General features: G+C 38.7%; 1 protein-coding gene across 1 annotated transcript in view; it reads right to left on the minus strand.

The window, feature by feature from the left end:
- Positions 1 to 9,473, minus strand: part of TMEM266 (transmembrane protein 266) — a gene marked incomplete at its 3' end in the record, with an annotated part of 59,099 nt that extends 49,626 nt beyond the window's left edge. The window contains exons 1-2 of the mRNA XM_035899516.1: positions 9,460 to 9,473; positions 7,243 to 7,431 (exon numbers count right to left, since the gene is read on the minus strand). Of these exons, the coding sequence (XP_035755409.1) occupies positions 7,243 to 7,431; positions 9,460 to 9,473 (203 nt within the window). The remainder of the gene's footprint in view (positions 1 to 7,242; positions 7,432 to 9,459) is intronic.
- Positions 9,474 to 18,920: the final 9,447 nt, after the last annotated feature.

Genomic DNA, 18,920 nt, shown 5'->3' on the forward strand with positions numbered 1-18,920 from the left:
CTTTGCTGGCATTTTGTCCATGATGCATTTATACACAGCAATGGCATCCCCTCATTTAATTGAATTAAAGCCTGTGCTTTTTGTAAAACTGACACTCAGTTTCTATAACTGTCCTAGCAGTCCCTTCTGCATATGAATACAGACAGCTAGAGTGGTACATAACATTTTGGAATGGGTTTAATTACATGAATGCTTCCCAGCACTATTTGAAGTACTTTATGCCTTCTAGGATTATTTATGACTTCTTTATACGTGTATATCAACACCATTTGCTCACAGACATCCTGTGATTACCTGGTATATTACTCCTCTCATTAGAAATTTGCTTATTAGGCTTTTCCTTTTCATGCTAATGTCTTTAATGAAATATTAACATCATGCTCAAAACCAACCTTTAAGAAACATAGGAACAGTCATACTAGGTCAGAACAAAGGCTTGGTAACCTGTCTCCAATAGAGGCCTTGACCAGATGTCTCAAGATGAGTAAGAACACAGAAAACATATAATACTTCCCCTTAAAACTCTCACAGCATCTGTTTGATGCTTGGTGACTTCCCGAGACAGATGTGGTTTCTCAGATACTACTTGGTAACCTTCAATGAATTTCTCTTCCACAAACTTGTCGAACCTCCCCTTAAGGTGAGATAAGCTATTAGCAGCCACACATCCTTTAGAAAGTAGTTCCACACATCTACTGCCCTCTGTGCAAAGAGCAACCTGGTTTTGTTTCTTTTGAACTGGGCCCTAATCTATTAATGTACCACAGCACCTGTACTGGAAGGTGGGTGGGTACGTCAAACCATATTTTAATCTGTGTCACAGATTTTGTAATCTTAATCGAATCTCTTGTCAGCCTTCTCTTTTCCAGATTGAAGAGACCTAGCTTACCTAGTAATCTCCAGTAGAAGTTGCATCACATCTCTGACCACTGTTTTCCTTTGAAACTTTCCCAGTTCTTTTATATCTACCATATCCTTTTTGACCCTCATGTTGTACATGACAGAATTACATCAGAACTACACTCACGTTCAAGATGTGAGCAAAGCTTGGATCTATAGATAGGCACAACCATGGCCTCTCTTTTATTCTCTACTCCTTTTCCTAATGAATTCTAACATCTGATTTGCTTTTAGATTGCTGCTCAGCATCTATCTGACCTTTTCATGGACTCTCCTTCCAGACTAATACTCCTCTTTTCCACATTTCTCCTTTGTCCTATTGTTTATTCATCTTCCAATTTCCACACCAAGCCATATCTTGGCCAACTTAGACAATTAATTCTAGTATTAAGCCAGATAAATTAGACCCTTGTCATTTCCACTCTCTAAAAAAGAGCTTTGCAAACAGTAGTCTGTTGGCTACAACTACTACACTTCTACCCACAAAAAGTACCTGGAAAAAGCAAGTTCTGCTGGAAAAATACAGACAGATCTACAAACCAAAAAAGTCTGAAAATCACTGAACTAGAAAATGAATTCTTTTTTTTTACTTATAGTAGCGGTCCCTCTACCAATTGGTGTTACTGATAAAAGACATTAGAGGGACACACTCAAAGGATTTAGGTAGTAGGAGAAACACAGTAATGAGCAACATTACAACAACATTTACAAAGATAAACACTTAAAAGGATCTGTACAGAAAAAGAAGTTTCTAAATTACTGAGCATCCCTGTAATGCAGCCCCAAATTTCATATATTCTCTAGTGAAGAGCTGGTCACCACACAGGTTCTGTCATGCTGAATGTTCATTTTCTGCTGCAGTGCAGGTCTTGGTTTTGGACCAGAGCACAGAGAGTAGCAGTTATATAGTACCACACAAAGAACAAATCAGCACTACAATCTTATTCACTGTATTTTGCTGTTAAGATTTTGCACCATCTTTCTGGATTCAGACTGTGGCTGGCAGCTAAAAATAAATTAAAAGTCACTTTTGTAAGCACAAGGAGCTTGCTCACTACATGAAATAGCTCTGCCCTCCAAAACCTTTGCACTTTATCTTGAGCTTGGACCTCATTATTCACCATGTATCAACATCACATGCTCGAGGATGTGCACAGAACTTTTCAGAAAAGGGACTGGGTTTTAATTATGCTGCCAGATAAAACCAAGAAAAGCAGAAAACAGAAGAAATGGGAGAACTTTGTCCATTCGAGTTCTTTCAGTTAAAGTACCTTTAATCTTTGTAGAAAACACAAATAAATACCTCAAAGAGATCAAAATAAAAACTGAAAGATGAATATGAAAACCAGAAATAATGGCATCTACTTGATGCAATTACAGACTGAAGGAAAAGACATCCTTTCTCCCAAGATGGGTGAATACATTCATCAGTGAAGGCTTGCAACCAATTTAAAATGAAAAGTTCACAACTCTTTCCTGTGTTAACTTCTGAGTCTCTCTACACCTCTGTACTCTGTTCAGTTTTGGTTTACCTTCCTTTCTCTTTCTCTCTCCCCCCTCCCCCATCCTATAGCTTTCTTTTTTTCAGATAGTCCTATTGTTTAATGCACTTTCTAGCTGCAACCAAACAAATCTAAGGCTATGAACAGATGATCATAAATTATTATGTTACAGCGGCATGACTATTTACAGCTAATGCCAAGTGAGTCACATTATCTGTACTAACTCACAGCCTTTACAGCTGTTGATGTATTTGAAAGCACCTTCATGTTTCAAATTTTTTTAACATATAAAAGTTCAAGAACTGCAATCTAAAACAAATACAACAAATAATTTAAAGTTGGTGTATCTCTCTCCCCTTGCTTCCCACTCCCATTAAACACAGATCTTTATCAAGACAGGCTCACTGCCTAACTGCATATTCATAAAAAAAAGATACAGCCTGTTGTGCAACTATCTGTAAATTCTTTTATAATTTATTATAAATGACACCTCCTAATTGGAACTTAAGGAAAATACAGGAAGGAGAGCTTTTCCCTAGCCCTGCTTGTCTTTAGCACATGTGTACCACTTTCTGTATGCTATTTTCCAACTACTCCCCATCATTTTTATTGGTCATTGAGGCAAAAATAGAAGAGCGTATTTTTTGGAAAACAGAATACTTGATTAGAAAAAAAGAAATTGAGAGTGGCACTTAAAGCTAATGTTGACATTTAAAAATCTCCTTAGCTTTCTGGATGATTAGTCTCCTTAAAGAAATGTTTACATACCCTTTTCATGCAAACCAAGTTCAATGCAGACACAGCCTCTCCAATAAATTCACAGACACGAAGCTGCTGCTTTTTGCACATGAGTATCACCAAATCTGTTACAGATGTTAGAAGTATACACCACATGTTCTCCTTAGCATCCAAGGCACATTTTTTTGAATGAGTTTATTTCTCATATATATGTCTCCAGCCTATGGCTCGAGCATTTCTGCAATGTCTAAGCATAGAGTACAGTGCAGAGCAGCAATAGCTAAAGATGATTTTAACAGCTTAACTGCAGGGCAGATCAGTGGGACTAATACGTAATGAACATCACACTCATATTGGTTCTGAGAACCAAGCTATCTCTTCACAGTGCTACACAGGGTGGAAGGGAGCTACCTTCATAAACAGAGATTGCTGTAGTCACGTAAAATGCAAAATGTTTTAGTTACATACTGTTTGCATTTATCTGAAAATTTGCTTTTTCTGAAGAGTAAGACCCACAGCTCTACTCACACATTAGCCTCACCGCAGCTAGGAAGCAAGCCAGATGTAGGAATTGTCCTTTTCCCACATGGTGAGACCACAGGCACTTACTCCTCTTCAGTGCAAAGGCAGCAATGCCAGCCCACCCACATGATTTATAATGAGAGAGAATATTTGCAATGCAGATTCCATCCAACTTAACCAACTTCCATCATGTAAATCTTTGTACTTTCCCTGTTGGAGAAGTCTGGAGAGGGAAAAGAATTTTTGCTCAAGCCACATTAGAAGACAACAAATTTTGTGTTTTGTTTGAGGGTTTCTGGGAGAGCAGAAAGGTTTTTCTTGCCTGATTACCCTTTCACTACTTACAGGTGTACTTCAGGGACAGGCTTAATGCGCTGGCTAATCTGCAAGTCCTTTCTTTGCTGCTTAGCACAGGGATCAGCATTGTAAACTAAATTTCTGACAAAAACAGCTCAAACTGTCCAAAAATTCCTTCCACAACACTGACAGATGGGAACTGACTACCCTAAGCATTTGATTTGATAGAGCAAAGACCCATCAAACTGCATAAAATAAGATTTTTATTCCAGTATCTTAAAGCCACGGGAATGTCAGTTTACATATGGTGTGTTTAACAAAAGACAAACCATAATTTTCCTTTCTTTTTTATTTTCTTTTTCTTTTTTTCATTTCTTATGCTAGTCTGATGCCATCTGAGCGTTTCTAGGCACACAAAGAGGGCTGAGCTAGGACCCACCTATTCCTGGTTGTCTATCAATATCTGGTTTATCAAGAAAAACATTCTCTCAGATGAAACAAAAAGCTAGTTAGCAGCCAGGTTAAATTTGCGCTAGTATTTGGACCCTGAATACCTTCTGGCCTTAAAGAAGGAAAGTTAGAGGAAAGCCTTGGGGTACACACAACCAAACCATTAAATCAGTAGACTCCTTTATTGTCCACTCATTCATCTTTAGTCTCATCAGCCAGATACAGATGCAGCTTGTAACAACAACCCAGCATTCTGCAAGCACAGGGATGTGCCAGACCTTCCCACTGCAGAGCCTTGCAGTTAGAACAACTACAACTTGTCTAGGTCAGCTACAGATCTAGAACAACAGAGCCACACAGAATATACACACGTCATACAGGTTGGCACCTTCCCTGAAATCCTCAGGGAAAAGTATACAGAATGTAATACTTCAAGTCTGTGACAAAGGCAGACTGCCAGGGAGGGTAAGGTGAGTCCTACATCACCTTTTAGTACTCTCTGGCATTAGCAGTATCTTCTGGCATCTCCACCTGCAACCTGTATGGCAGCACTGGGGTAAGAGAGCTTCACAGTTACGAATGCAGATGCTAGCAGAAACTACAGGGACTTAAAGACATTTTCTGCCACCTCCTCTGCTGTCCTTCCCACATCAGTCTCTTCATACATGAGGGAGATGTAGCTGTCAGTTCCTGTACCAAACTGGTCTGATCCACCCTAACTCCTTCTTAACTCAGGTGGAAGCCAGTCACATTTAACAAGGCCATGAGAAAGAAATTACACCACATTCATGAAACCAGACATATTCCCAACCAAGCCATGAGATGGTATAGGGACAGTATTTTACTGTTGCTGCTGGGGTTCTCAAGCTCAGCTCTGCTCCTAAATTTCACAGGGCATCAGTTGCAATCAGTGGTTCTGAAAGCAAGAAGCCACCATTCCCACAAAAGCAGATGGCAGTCCTGGGACTCAGCCGAACTTACTCAGCCAAAATGCATTGAGACATACAAACTAAAGCTCTACATTTCCTTCAGAGAATCCACTCTACAGCTGGGAGGTCTGGATGGCACCTGCTTATTTCTTTTCAGACTGACAAAGCCACAAAAGAAGTCTATGTGAAGGAAGAGATCTTTGCTGAGGAAAACAAAAAGTATTTCCATGCTTAAGACTGCAAAGCTGCTCAAATGGTCACAATGAGAGATCTGTGCACTTTGGCACAGTGAAGAATTGAGTTTCAGATCATAAAAATCTATAAAAATGCATATTTGAACTAAACTGGTATTTACTCAGCACCAAAATAGCCTGAGGGTTACACCTGCATACTCAAATTAATTTTCAAGTGCCTCTTTTGCTATGCAGGGTATTTTATGTTACAGTTGTACCATACTTATATAACCTCCTTGAAACGTATTTCCCCTTGTTTGGAGCAACAGCTTTCTGGAGATGTCTCATAAAGTCCAATTTGGAAAGAAATTAAAGGCAAGAGCCTTCCTCACATACTGCTTCCTGACTACCATACAGAATACCTGCTGCGCAGAGATCAAGCAGTTCTCTCTCTGCTGATTTCAGAGCACAGGTTAAAACACGTTGAGCTGTTAATAAACGGAGGCTTATATAAAGCCTTTTAATGTCTTCATCAATGAGAGCTCTATATGACTTACTGTGAAGTGCCTTTAGATGGATCTTATTGACAGTGCAGTATATATATACGTTCAGCGTGACACACAGTGGAACAGTAATCACAGAATCAGAGGGGCTAGGCACAAGCACTCAACCTAATCTCTGTCCCAGGGGATTTTAAACTACAAGTGTTACCATTCCTGACAAACGCATCTTCTTGAAGACACCTAGCGATCGCAGCTCTATTCCCTTCCTCCCCATATGCACCGGTGGTCCACCCCAGCACTTCGCTACCCCCATTATTCTCCTCTTTGCTGCAATTCAAGCTTTTAACTTCTTGTCCTAAACATCATGGAGATCGATAACACTGTTCCCTTCCTCACTGAAGTCTCTTATGAGCTCCTCTGAAAGTCTCTTCTTCACATGGAACACAGTCATTTCAATCAGTACTCCACAGCAGGTTTTCTTAACCTCTAATCATTCTCACTGCCTTCCTCTGGATTGTCTCCAGTTGACCCAAATCTGTCATATAAAATTTCGTATAGGAGTCCACCTACAGCCACTTCAAGCCTGAACCAGGCACAAGGATGACTTCTAATGTCCTGTAGGACAACGCTACATAATCTGACACTGGGTTACATTTGGGCAAATGATATAAACTGATTAAAAACTTTTATTCCAATAAACCAGAACAGATGTTCTATGAAAACAGGACAAATAGGTATATATTTTTGAAGACAATGTTCTCACATAAGCAAACTATGCAATTCAAATTATTCTGTGAAAAGTACGCTATTTGTCCAGGAATCAGCAGCACTAACTCATTATCTCTCAGTCAGGAGATTTACAACTATGCATGACAATCACAGTAGCCAACTCTGCCATCCTGAAACCCTCCTGAAACACCTTTCACAAAGAGGTTTCACCAGGCCGTTCTGCTTGTCTGATGGGTTAGATGCTTGGTCTAGTTTTCCCTGACAGAAGGCTTCCAGACTGTGTTCAAATAGCAGCTATGAATCACTTTATAATTATAAAGAGCCCCAAACCAGCACAGATTAGTTATAGTAGAAAAGGTAATTTCCATCCTGTGACAACAGGTTTAAGTAGTTTGAGGACAAGTGTCTGCACTTCTCCAGCTCAAGGTTTTCTTTTTTACAGGTCATGGAATTCCTATAACCTAAAACTATAAAACAAAAGTCTGTCCTTTGTACTTACCCCTCTCTTTGGTACTCCTCATCCAAATTTGACAAAAGCTGGGACCCAGCCACAGACAGATCTAGTGCAGCTAAAGGTAGATCTCGATAAGCAAAATTAACAAGCTGTACAGGAGCAATGCTTTTGGTCTCTTCTTCCACTTGTTGTGAAATTATCTCAACTTCTGAAACACCACCTTCTATTGTAGGCCTGAAAACGTAATAAGCAAAATAAAAAATTCTCTCATTCCACACACACACACACACACATATAAACAAATAAATAAGCAAGCAAGTAAAAATAAGAGATAAGAACTTCACAGGATCCTAAAAAGCCAGCAACTTAAAAGGTCATTGAGGGAAGTGTCCTCATGGAGGGGGACAGACCAAATGCCTCCAAACTTGTTTTTTGTAGATCCCACTGTAATCAACAGAAACCTCACAGACAAAGGAGAACAGTATTTCACTCTGCTGAATCTGCTTCAAAAGCACTAAATATAAATGGATGTGTTACAAACAAACAAACAAGGAAACAATGTATAAACCCAAAGCAAAATATTTGCGCAAAACAGAAAGAAGGCATGTAACTATGCCAACTAAAAAATCACTTCTTTGTAAGTTAGATCAGTGAGCAATGAATATCTAAGCTTATTAATCATTATATACAAATCAACTGTTAATTAATGGATGCAGTTTGACCCCTCTTCCACTGTGGGTCAACATTCAAATAGTTTTGATGGATGGCAACTTTGTTTCATTCAACTAGAAAGAAGGATCATTCTGTTACAAGTTATTTATAAATAATTCTACAAGGAGAACAATGATTCAGAGGAATTATGGACTCCTGTATAAAGATTATCTTAACTATCCTTACGGACAGCTTCTAAATCTGAACATATATTCTTCTTGCATGTCAAGTGCCAGCAGGGATTGATCCTTTGCAGTACCCAGTGAAAGCTGCTTGCTCCATTTGATTCAGAATAGGTGCAAGCATAAACTTCTCTAGCTTTCACCCAGGGGAATTTGTTAACTTCTGAAGAAATCTCAGGCTACTTGTCAGAGGTTTTCAACAGCAGGTGTGAAGATACTCTTTTTCCTTAGGGATATAGTTAAAAAGTGCTTAGCACCCACCTTCCCTCTGTTATTTGACTGCAAAAGTTGCATTGGTGACTTTGTTTTAAAGAAGCTTATTCAAATCTTCCAGCTATTCAAGCAACCTGAAATTTTTCCAGAAAAAAAATGAATAATTTAGAAGAGTTCTTAACTCATATATATTGTAAGTCTAAGGATGTGGGTGAAGTAACTGAAATTCTACGTGAAAGAGACAGAGAAAGATCCTATTGGTCAGAGCCTCAGCATTAGACTAACCCTTTCAGACAGAAAACATTATTCCTAAATTAAAAGGAGCTAACTGCTGCCAGCATTACACAAGAATGTAATTTTGAAAATCAGAAAATGCTGTTATAACTCAAGTATTTGGCAGGGAAAGGCTGCAACTGTGTCATACTACGGCAGAAAGTAGAGGTAAAAGGAAGTACTATTTGAACAACTTAAAGGCTTGTTTTGTTTTATTCTTGTTTAACTAACAGTGGAAAATAATGAGACTAATTTCCAACAGAACTGTATTCCTCTGTAAACAAGCTGAAATCAGAAGCCCAGAGGGAGGAGCTAATTTTCACAAGAATTTTTTTTTTTTATTTTCACCTTTAGTTCCATCCTGTGGACATTTACCTTTACAAGTCCAAGCTGGTTCAGTTTTGCATGAAAGAGCATACAATGATCCAATTTCCAGTATTATAACGGAAAAAGGAAATTGGTTGGTGCAGCCTTCCCTCTCCCAACAATATTTACCTTCTATATTCTTAGACAGACTAAATGACAGACATTATTTTTCTTTGCACTCAAATCAGACAAACAAACCAACAGACTAGTGTTGGCAAACAGCTATGGGACAGGTTTGGTGGCAGAAAATAAAAAAGGCAAACGGATCCGACAATAACATGGCATACTAGCCACTGGCTGTTAGTAACACACTAGACACGCTCACAGCATTCATTTTCTCCTAATTCACACTCTTTAGATAATTGACCAAATCCTACTACGCCTTCTCAAAATACCAACTTTTCCTTCCAGTAATACTGATAGAACCCTCTTGATGTCACAACACCATTATCCTACATGTAGCAACCTCTTCCCTTCTATTTAAAATACATTGTAACTATCCTCATGTGGTACTTACTGAGGACTGGTCATGTTGGAGGATGCAACCAAATCAGCAGTGGTTCCAGAATTTAACTAATTCCAGCTGCTCTGCATAGAAGTTCTAGCCTTCCAAGATTAGGTCTCTGTGAGAAGCAAAACAAAGTTACCTAAAATCACAGTCGAAAGAACTCCAAAGGGCTGTGCTGACGTTTGTTGTCATGTTGTGAGTTGGTCTAATAATTTTATTTCCCCCATGATTCCTTTTCAAAGTGGTTTTATTCTAGGTTAATTCCTCCATATTATGGAAGCTGTAAAGTTACAGTGCATTCTACTTATACACATACGGACCTGCTCACGTATATACTTCCATAAGAACACAGGTCTTGCTTTAAACCACTAGATTTTTGAGAAAGATAACCAAGATCAGAGTGGGGAGAGGATTTTCAAAGAAAGCTCATGGCTTCAGGAGCACAAATTCTATTGGAAGCCAACTGATTTTTTTTTTTTTTTTTTTTAATAATTTAATATACTTTACAGAGATGAGCATTAGCTTTGTCAACAAAGTTTGGGATTTTGTCCTCCATTTTCTCCCTTTGCTACTTTAGAAAGTCTCTTCCAAGAATTAGTTCATGTTGTCAAACATTCTAGATGGGCTGTTATCAAGATGACATTTTGATCAGCAAAACCCACTAACACATTTAGAAAAGGGTAAAATTCTTAGAAAAGTTCTTAGAAAAGGTTATGAGAGACTTTGTAAAGCTACTGTCAAGATTATATGCTAAATAATTTTTAAAAGTAACATAGAAATATACTCGTAACTAAACAGAATAGTCACTGGCAAATTAAAATATTACTGACAATAACACCAAAAAAATTTCATGATAATGAAAAATGCTTCTTATACTAAACTTTATACTTAGACTCACTTACAGGCTGAATTTTTAGTATTAATCAAGTATTTACATTGGAGACATATAAATGCAGCAACTCTATGACCCTTAACAACCACTGGATACCAAACAATAAAATTGAACTTACATCTTTCGTAGACCCATTTCCAAGGCTTTATTTCATGTCTTGCAACCTTATAATAATGTAAAACGTAGTCAATGCATTCTCAGATTTTCCAGATAATGCATCTAGATATGCAAAAAGAAAGGGTCTACACTGTGATCATCCTCCTCAGGTCGGTAAGTAAGCCAAAAGCAATTTAAATATTCATATGAAGAAAAGAAATATGACTGACTTTAAAACAGAAAACCACACATATTTTAGGAAAAAAAAAAACAACCCACACTCCATTTATCTATAACCTTGTAATACTTCTAAAGTCAGAGTAAGAAGCAAACTTTTTTCAGATAAACCTTCCCTGACACAGCAGAGATTTGATTCAACATCCATTCGATATCAATGGGAGTCTCTTCCCTGGCCTTCACAGTCCTTTAATTATTTTATTTATTATATCCCTAAAGCAGCAAAATACTAAAACATTAGCCCAAAATCATGCATGTTTAAATCACACACTGAAGGGATTTGGTGAATCTGTACCTATGACAGCTTTATGATAGCAACTGTTATACCTACTAGCACAACAAAACTAAAATATAAATATCGGCCTTGTTTTTCAGTGTTAGCTCCCTGACATCTCATTTTTGGGTTGACATTTTGCGACACTTTTCAAAAAAACAATTTTTAACAAAAAATGTTACCCAAATCCATTTTTCTAAGTATTCACCCTGAGAAAATGGTAAAGGCATGAGGTATTGGGTACCTGTCTTGTGAGACTGAGGAAATTGAGAATCCTGCTATAACTGCATTTGCAGGCCTAGAAAATAAAAGGTAAATGGCGATAGAGCTGATTTAGGAAATGGGAGTAAAACTGATGGAAACTGTTCTCGAGGGACAGACAGACAGATGTAGATGTGGGAATTTCTTGGCATAGTAAAAACCTCACCATTTATTTGGGAGACAGCACAGTGCTAATACTCACAATCTCCCTCCCAAAAGGGGTTCAGAGAACAAAACAATGACAAAAAATGTACAGCCTAATTTTTAAAAATTCTTATTTTTTAGATTAATCTCAAGATTTTGAGGGAACTTAACTTGTAACAGTGGGGCCAGCAACACATAGGACATGAACATGAAATATTTACCTCTCCAGAATTCAGACTCAAGTATTTTTTTTTTTTTAAGCTGGAAATACATTCACATTCATATAGAATTTTGTTTTAACAACTCAACTGGATCTGACCAGCAGCAACACCAATAAGCCAGACCTGCTCCCTCTTACTGGAATTGGCAGCTCGACAGATAAAGTTTGCTCACCACCAGGACTGAAGCAAGCTCTTCTGATAGCTCCAATGGCTCCACAGGGAGCAGAGTCCAACTCGCTTCAGCTGAAGGGATCGTTACCATGACATAAGGTGCTCACAAAGGTGAGACGAGTAACGTGGAAAGAGACCTGAAAGGAGATAGAGGGAGTCCAAGTCTCCAAAGGACTCACTGGAGCCTTCCTGAGAGAAAAAGTGGCAAAAAGTGAGTAATTTCTGGCACAGATGACTAATGTATTAGCTGATTTAATGAATTAAAAAGACAAATAGTTAATTTGTACAATAAGAGGGCAGCACAACTGAAACCTTCAAAATGGACGTAATAGGTTGTATATATCAATATCCTAAAGGGATTACTATGATTCATGCTTCTTTCTAGACTTTATGCAAGCAACAGAAATGTCTTAACATATACTGATACTTTGCAGAAACTTATTCTTTCCATCCACTCCACCTCATCTGTCTGTTATGTTCAAAACTTTCTTTAAAAAAAAAAAAAAAGTCCATAGCAGCATAAACCACTTCCAACTTCCACCAGAAATTTCTGTGCAACCAAGTGGTGTTCAAAGGCAACAAGGAACAGCAGGGAGATTTCATTCTTCTGCACTTATCTCTTGCTTGCATTCCTATAGGATATAGTGTAGGCAAAGAGCAACGATGTGGTTCTCCTGCCTACCAACAGAAACAGGCAGGGGGCAAAGGGCAACCTTTGGGTATTCCATCCATCACCCAAGTGGAAATTTTTCCATACAGCCCTTTCCACAGCTATCTCACTCAGTGCTCAGTAGACAAAAATCCCCCATGGTCTCATCTGAGGGAATTAGTTAACAGTGCCAGGGTTGGGTTTTTTTTCACTTCTTGGAACTGAGACCAGACAGCATACAGTGCATGCTGAGTTGCCATGTGAGTATAAGCAATGCCCATTTTGTGAGAGTTCAGCAATTCTATTTGTTCTGTGCTGTGTTTTCAAGGTGAGATGGCTATAGAAGGAGCACAGTTTCCAAAGTTAAACAGAATTAAAGAGACACAACAGAATCATCTCAAACAGTTTCTAGTGCAACCGTTGAAGTGGTGTAAAAACCAGAAACATTCACTGGACTAAATGACTGACATACTGTCTTGTATGTACCAAGAAGACAGTGCAATCTGATGGGAAGTGTATCTCTGCATCTGGTTTTCTGCACAGAGACAAGTTTGTAGACTAGTAGCCCAGCTTAAAATGTGTGGGATCACAGTTCAAATCTCAGCAAAGCTGACTCAGCTCTTCACCCCTTTGCAGTAGGTGAAGGAAGGTGCACCCAGTTCACTGAGCACCTTATGAGGCAAGACCTTCAAAGTGCTTAAGAAGTGCTGCACTTGCCTCCCAAGCCCTTCAGCTTTCCTCTGTTCTTTGCACAGGTGTTACACATGCCAGCGTTCCTCAAAGCATTTGCAAGGTACCCTTTTCTTGATTATGATTTCTTTCACCCCCTCCTCTGTGGAGGCACTGGCAAGCAACTGCTTCACAGTTCATGGGTTATGCTCAGAATCACGCAGGTTGAGAAGTGGGGTCATGCGCTGCAGTTGAGCAAAGGTTCCTGCTGCTGCCCTTGCCCAGCACAGATCCTGCCCCAGTTAATTTGTTAATGTTTAGATCAGCCATCTATTGTCAATCACCACACCTTGGTGTAGCTTGTTAATAAGGTGGAAAAGTCCAGCTTAAACACTGCAAAGCATAGAACGTTAAAGCACAGCTGTGAGATAGTAGCAAAGTGAGTAGTGAGAAAGTGTTTTTTGTTTGTACATATACTCTAAGGTAAAATAAAATAAAAACAAACAAGACCAACCTTAAAAAAAAAGTCTGTACTCCACTTTTAGCATTGGTTTAAGCACAGTCCTATAAAATACATGCCACAATGCAGTGGACCCAGCTGGGAGTAGGGAGTGGGAAGATGGTTTAATTTAAACCTTTTGCACCAAAGTCTCATCTAACTTGCACCTGAGCTGAAGTCCAGACCACATGGTTCAGAGCTGTTTGTTGTATTTGCTCACATTCTGAGGAGTATTATTGTGAAGCTGTAGGCTCTTGTACCAAATACAGACACTAACTGAAACATCTTATATACTTAAAAGTAGCTACAAAAACAAATTCTGACATGTTATTCTAACTATAGATTCTTCCAACAGTAGCTTGGACACACAGACAGGGTCTCAGTTTGCATTCAAAATAGACCCAATGGGCCACACTTTGAGGAAACACTGTGTCAGCTGCAATGCAGATTTTAGGTGTTTGTGCCCAGCTTCTGCTTCTTCCTCTGCCCCGCCATAGCCATGCACCTGCACACAGGCCATTATTGTGAGCTGGACCAGCAAACTGACTTGGCATTTCAATCAACAACAAATTATTTTTCTTTCTCTGCTTTTTTTTTTTTTTTTTTTTTTTAAGAAAAGCAGGATGGCTTCCCTGATACAGGTCACAGTACAGCTCCAAAAATAGTTATGTCAGCAAAACTGAGAGGGTAGGGCAGTGCACCATGGAGAAATACTTAAGATCAGAAATACTCAAGTCTTGACTCAAGCCTCACCATGGGCAACATTCAACTTACTTCAGTAAGCACCCTGGGGAAGGGGTAGAAATGAAAAGGGCTTCTGTGTGGGTTTTTTTTCTCCTGTGTCACATTGGAGCTTTTTATTCTGAATTTAGTACAAATCAGAAAATAGAATTTTGTTTCCTTTGTGCAAAAAAATTATGTTCTTATTTCAGTCTATGAATTAAAATTCTTATAGAGTCTAAAACTCAAATGCAAATGAAGGCTATTAAGGTTCCTAAGGGGCAATCCTTAAGAGGTCATGGAGCTATCTAGAAAAAGAGAGAAAGGGAAAAGAGGGAATAATTTGAAACAGGAGTAGGGAAACACCTAACCAGACATTACCCCAGAAGCTTTCAAAGAGAAAAGGAAAGTATGATTTAGGGGTAGCTACGTTTAGCTCTTGTGAATTAAACCAGCCAAATTTCTTTGGTGATTAACACCATTGATATCACCCTGAGAACCAGCACGAACATGACGCAATTGCTCATGTCTACTAGTGCAAGTCACATTTCTTCAAGAATTGAAACTAGGCTGGCTGGGATCACAACCTGACAATTCTGACAAGTGTTTTTGTTTTAACCTCTGTGAGAATTTTAACCAGCTCCACACATCTGCATTTAGAAAGTTTTATTGGTCATGTATATCAAAACTGTTTCCTTCAGAAATCCAGCAACCTGCACTTCTGAGGGGGAAACCTGAAAATTGCCTGCAGGAGAGGTCCCAGCACTTCCTTGCTTCACTTCAGGTTGAACAAAATTGTTTTTTCTTTTTTCCCCAATGGGTGAACAGGTTCATTGTTACGAAAAAATAAAATTTCTTTTGATTAAACTGACCCTTCCTAATCCCACTTTTACTTAAACCAAGAGTTTGATAAAATACTTGGGTTTTTGTTTACATGGCTCTGTATGGGTGGATAAGGAATACTGCCTTTATTAGTTTTAAAAAACCAGAAGAATTAGATTTGTCAAAAAGATTATGAATGCAAAGATGCCACACAGAAAACAAACCACAAATGAACTTCCTTAACAAGTATATTTCATACATATTATTTCAACACTGCAGATTCTCAGTTCCATTCAGTGCTTTAATATCCCCACACAGACAAGGAAAGAGGTACAAGAGATAGAAGCTTTTTATTTCAAGGCAGAAGGGACACTGAATTTTGCATCTTTTTATGGAGGGATCTACAGTAAAGTTTTAAAATACATTGCATTAAAAAAAGGAAAAAACCTTTCATCACAGGAAAGATATTTAGATTGGAAAAAATCAGGCATTCAGAAATTAGGAAATGGCAGATTTGAACTTGCTCATGCAGCCATAATTCTAACCCCTCATGGGATCGTCCTGTATGCTAAAATTAAGTAGAATGCTGTTTGAAGAAAAAAAGGGCATGTCATCATGTAACTAAAGACTATCTCATTATTCATAAGTATAGCTCATACTTTTTAGATGGAAGTTTAGACAGGCCAAAAATGATCTTGTGCACAATCATAATAATCTCTCTGCGAATGCATCATTATCATTGGTAGAATCTCAATCTTTTCAGTACTGCAAATTTGGGCTACAGGACAAATAACACTAGCTGGAAGAAAGCCTTTAGAGGAGGACTAGACCAATACAAACTCCCAGTAGAGCCCAGTCAGGCCCACTCTCTTACAAGGAGCTACAGACACGCAACACATGGTACTTCCAGACAGAAAGAAGCAAGAGGAGCTGCTCTGTTTGGGCTGCTCATGCTCCTTCCCTCTGCTATCTCTTCACCTAGGAACTGGAGAGAGTCTACAGACAGGGTTCTGCGATATGCAAACACTTCAGCATATTATGTGCTTTCAACACATACCAGTGCTGCTCTGACAGCTCCTTTGGGCTCCCATTCCAGTTCACGCTACGCAGCATGTACTGGCACTGTTGAAATCCAGCTGTTCTGATATACTACCAGCATTTTCCAGAAAAGGCACATGTCCAGCAGGTACTGAAGCAATCCACAATGTAGTTAATTCTGAAGATGTCATGGAGCAAAGGAAAAGTAATTGTCTGGACTAAGGGCCTTCTACTTCCCAAATTTTAACACTCTATGGCAAATAATGGGAGCAATACGGCATCTCAAAAATCTGGAAGAACTCAGTAACTATCAAGGCTACCCAGATAGAAAGTTTGTTCCTAGCTCCTTAAAGAACACTCACTCATTCAGCAAGAAGGTTACTCATCTGATCTTACTCTGGAGTAACTCACCAACCTTGCCATTTACCTCACTATTTTATAAACTGTCCCCATTTAGCTGTAATAAATTGGTGATCCAAATAGTTTTCTATAGCTTCTCCATGAGGTTAAAGCAGAAGGAAAAAACCCCACACTATAGGGGCTCTCTAGTCCAGAGAACAAACAGAAGAGAGCAATCACACATTTAAGAGATCCCTTTACAGATTTGTCTAGTCCTCAAAGTTTGGGCCTGCTTAACAAGCATGGAAACCACAAAAGCACGCTTGGTGTTTCACATGAGCATTAGCCACAAGGCTGCCAGCTCATGCTCTTTACTGCACATCTCTATCTCCTGCTGTGTTTGTGTCTCCAGCTGCTGGAGATGGAACTTTCATTTGAGAAAAAGTGAGGTCATATCTACACATACAAAGCAGCACCACTTAGACCAGACATGGCTTCTAGTGAGATGATCTCTCTTTACAGCCCAGCACACAGATACCAACAGGGACCACGGGCTTGGATAAATAGCTCCAGCAGGATGCCATGTTGTTACTGCTTCTGGGCACACAGTTGGAAGGTTCAGTATTAGTTAGCTTTTACAATGTGCTACTTCACACACTGATAGGAATGAGCCTGGCATTAACAGCTCCACTGGACTGAAAACACCTGTTTTTTTCTTGTCCAGGAAATGAAGTTACTCTGGGCTCAGCCAGCACATGGTTAGAAGATCATCTGGACACATTTCATAACACAGGCCCTCCCTCCCAGCCCAACAGCATTTTTTTGTGCCACAAATCCTGGTTCTCAAGAGAAAAAAATTAATAACTCTAATCTCTCTTGGATTAAATATTAAATTATTAAGTTTGAAACCCAGCAAACAAAGTTGGGTTTGTATTCACTTGGCTAACAACAATTCCATTTCTGAATCTAGAAGTTTGGGGATGACACTAACCTAGCTGAGTCATACCAAGCCAAATTATTACTAGTCAAGCAAATCAAGTACCAATTTAGTTTCAAATTTTGGTTTGCGTGTGTCTGTCAAGAATCAACTCTTGGATTCTGCTTCTCATACTCTTTTTCTTAACCCCTGGAACTGCAGTGAAAAGCCACTAACCAGAGACCTGCAGCAATGTCTTTATTTTCCAGCCAAGCAAGACGGGTCCAGCCACTCTTTAGACTAGTAAAGAAAAAATACATACACTTTTCAGCATGCTAGAATGAATGTTTTTAGTTCTATATAGATACTTGACAGGTATTCCCTGATTAGATTTGAGTCAAACTTACATGCATTTAATTTTTACAGTCTGCTAATGGTGTTTGAGGTAAAAATACAAGTCCATTTGAATCCAACAGCAAAATTTATTTGGATAGAGCTGGAATTTCATTCTGGCTTTTAATACCAGTAACGCAGTAACACAAACTTGAGTCAACCTGCTCTGAGATGTCCCTCAGTACGATGTATGTCTCAATTCAGGGGGCTGACTTTGTCAATCTGTCTTAGGGGACACTATCTTAGCCATGTGAAAGTACCAGGGTCACCCCCTGCCAGCCATGAAAATGGTTAAAACTCACTACATTTTAATCTCCAGCTACAACATGTGCTGCTCATCTTACTTGAGGTTATCCTTCCAATAAACACAAGCTTGAGTGTCTGCCCATACCCCTAGATTAATGTAACTTGACAATTACCTTTTAGCCATTAGACTTCAGCCTCAAGACTCTTCCTCAAGCTATTAATTTTCTTTAGAATCCTAGGCCTATTAGATTCTGGACTGAAACACCTTTAGAAAATTTTAAAAGTAGTCTTCAATTTTTCTAGAGGAGTAATGTCAGCCAAAATACAAAAGATTCAGAACACTACAATAAGAAAGGGGGTAAATACAGATAAAACCTCACGAGAAATTCTTTGCATCTATTTGTTCTCTTGAAGCTGAGGATTTCAATGCATTTTACCAATTATGGCTTTGCGAGACCTGTAAATATTATATTCCTAAATAAGGAGGAGACAGAGAAGAAAGTTCTTCAGACAAATTCTGTGTCTCTCACATAATCAGCAGTACAGAATCAAACCAAACCCAAGTAGACTGGTACTAAATCCAGTCAAGATACTAGACAAGTCAAAACCATCATCTGGAAGTAAAGATTTTATTATAAGAACCAACTATATTACAAATATATTTTTGAGAAAGATCTATTTTCTGTCATTTCTGATGAGTATTATGGGCAACATTCCAGACAAAATACATTTGTATGAATTTATGGAAAATACTGTGTATCTTAAAAGCAATAATTAGCCCACTGATATGAAACACATTGCTCTCCTCCCAAACAGCACTATGCTTTGTAGTTTAGGTTTTGAAACAAATAGCCCAACTGTTTTGATTGCAAATTTGCTATTT

The sequence above is a fragment of the Egretta garzetta genome, unplaced genomic scaffold (genome assembly GCF_000687185.1).
Source record: "Egretta garzetta isolate BGI_Z169 unplaced genomic scaffold, ASM68718v1 scaffold287, whole genome shotgun sequence".
NCBI classification, from domain to species: domain Eukaryota; kingdom Metazoa; phylum Chordata; class Aves; order Pelecaniformes; family Ardeidae; genus Egretta; species Egretta garzetta.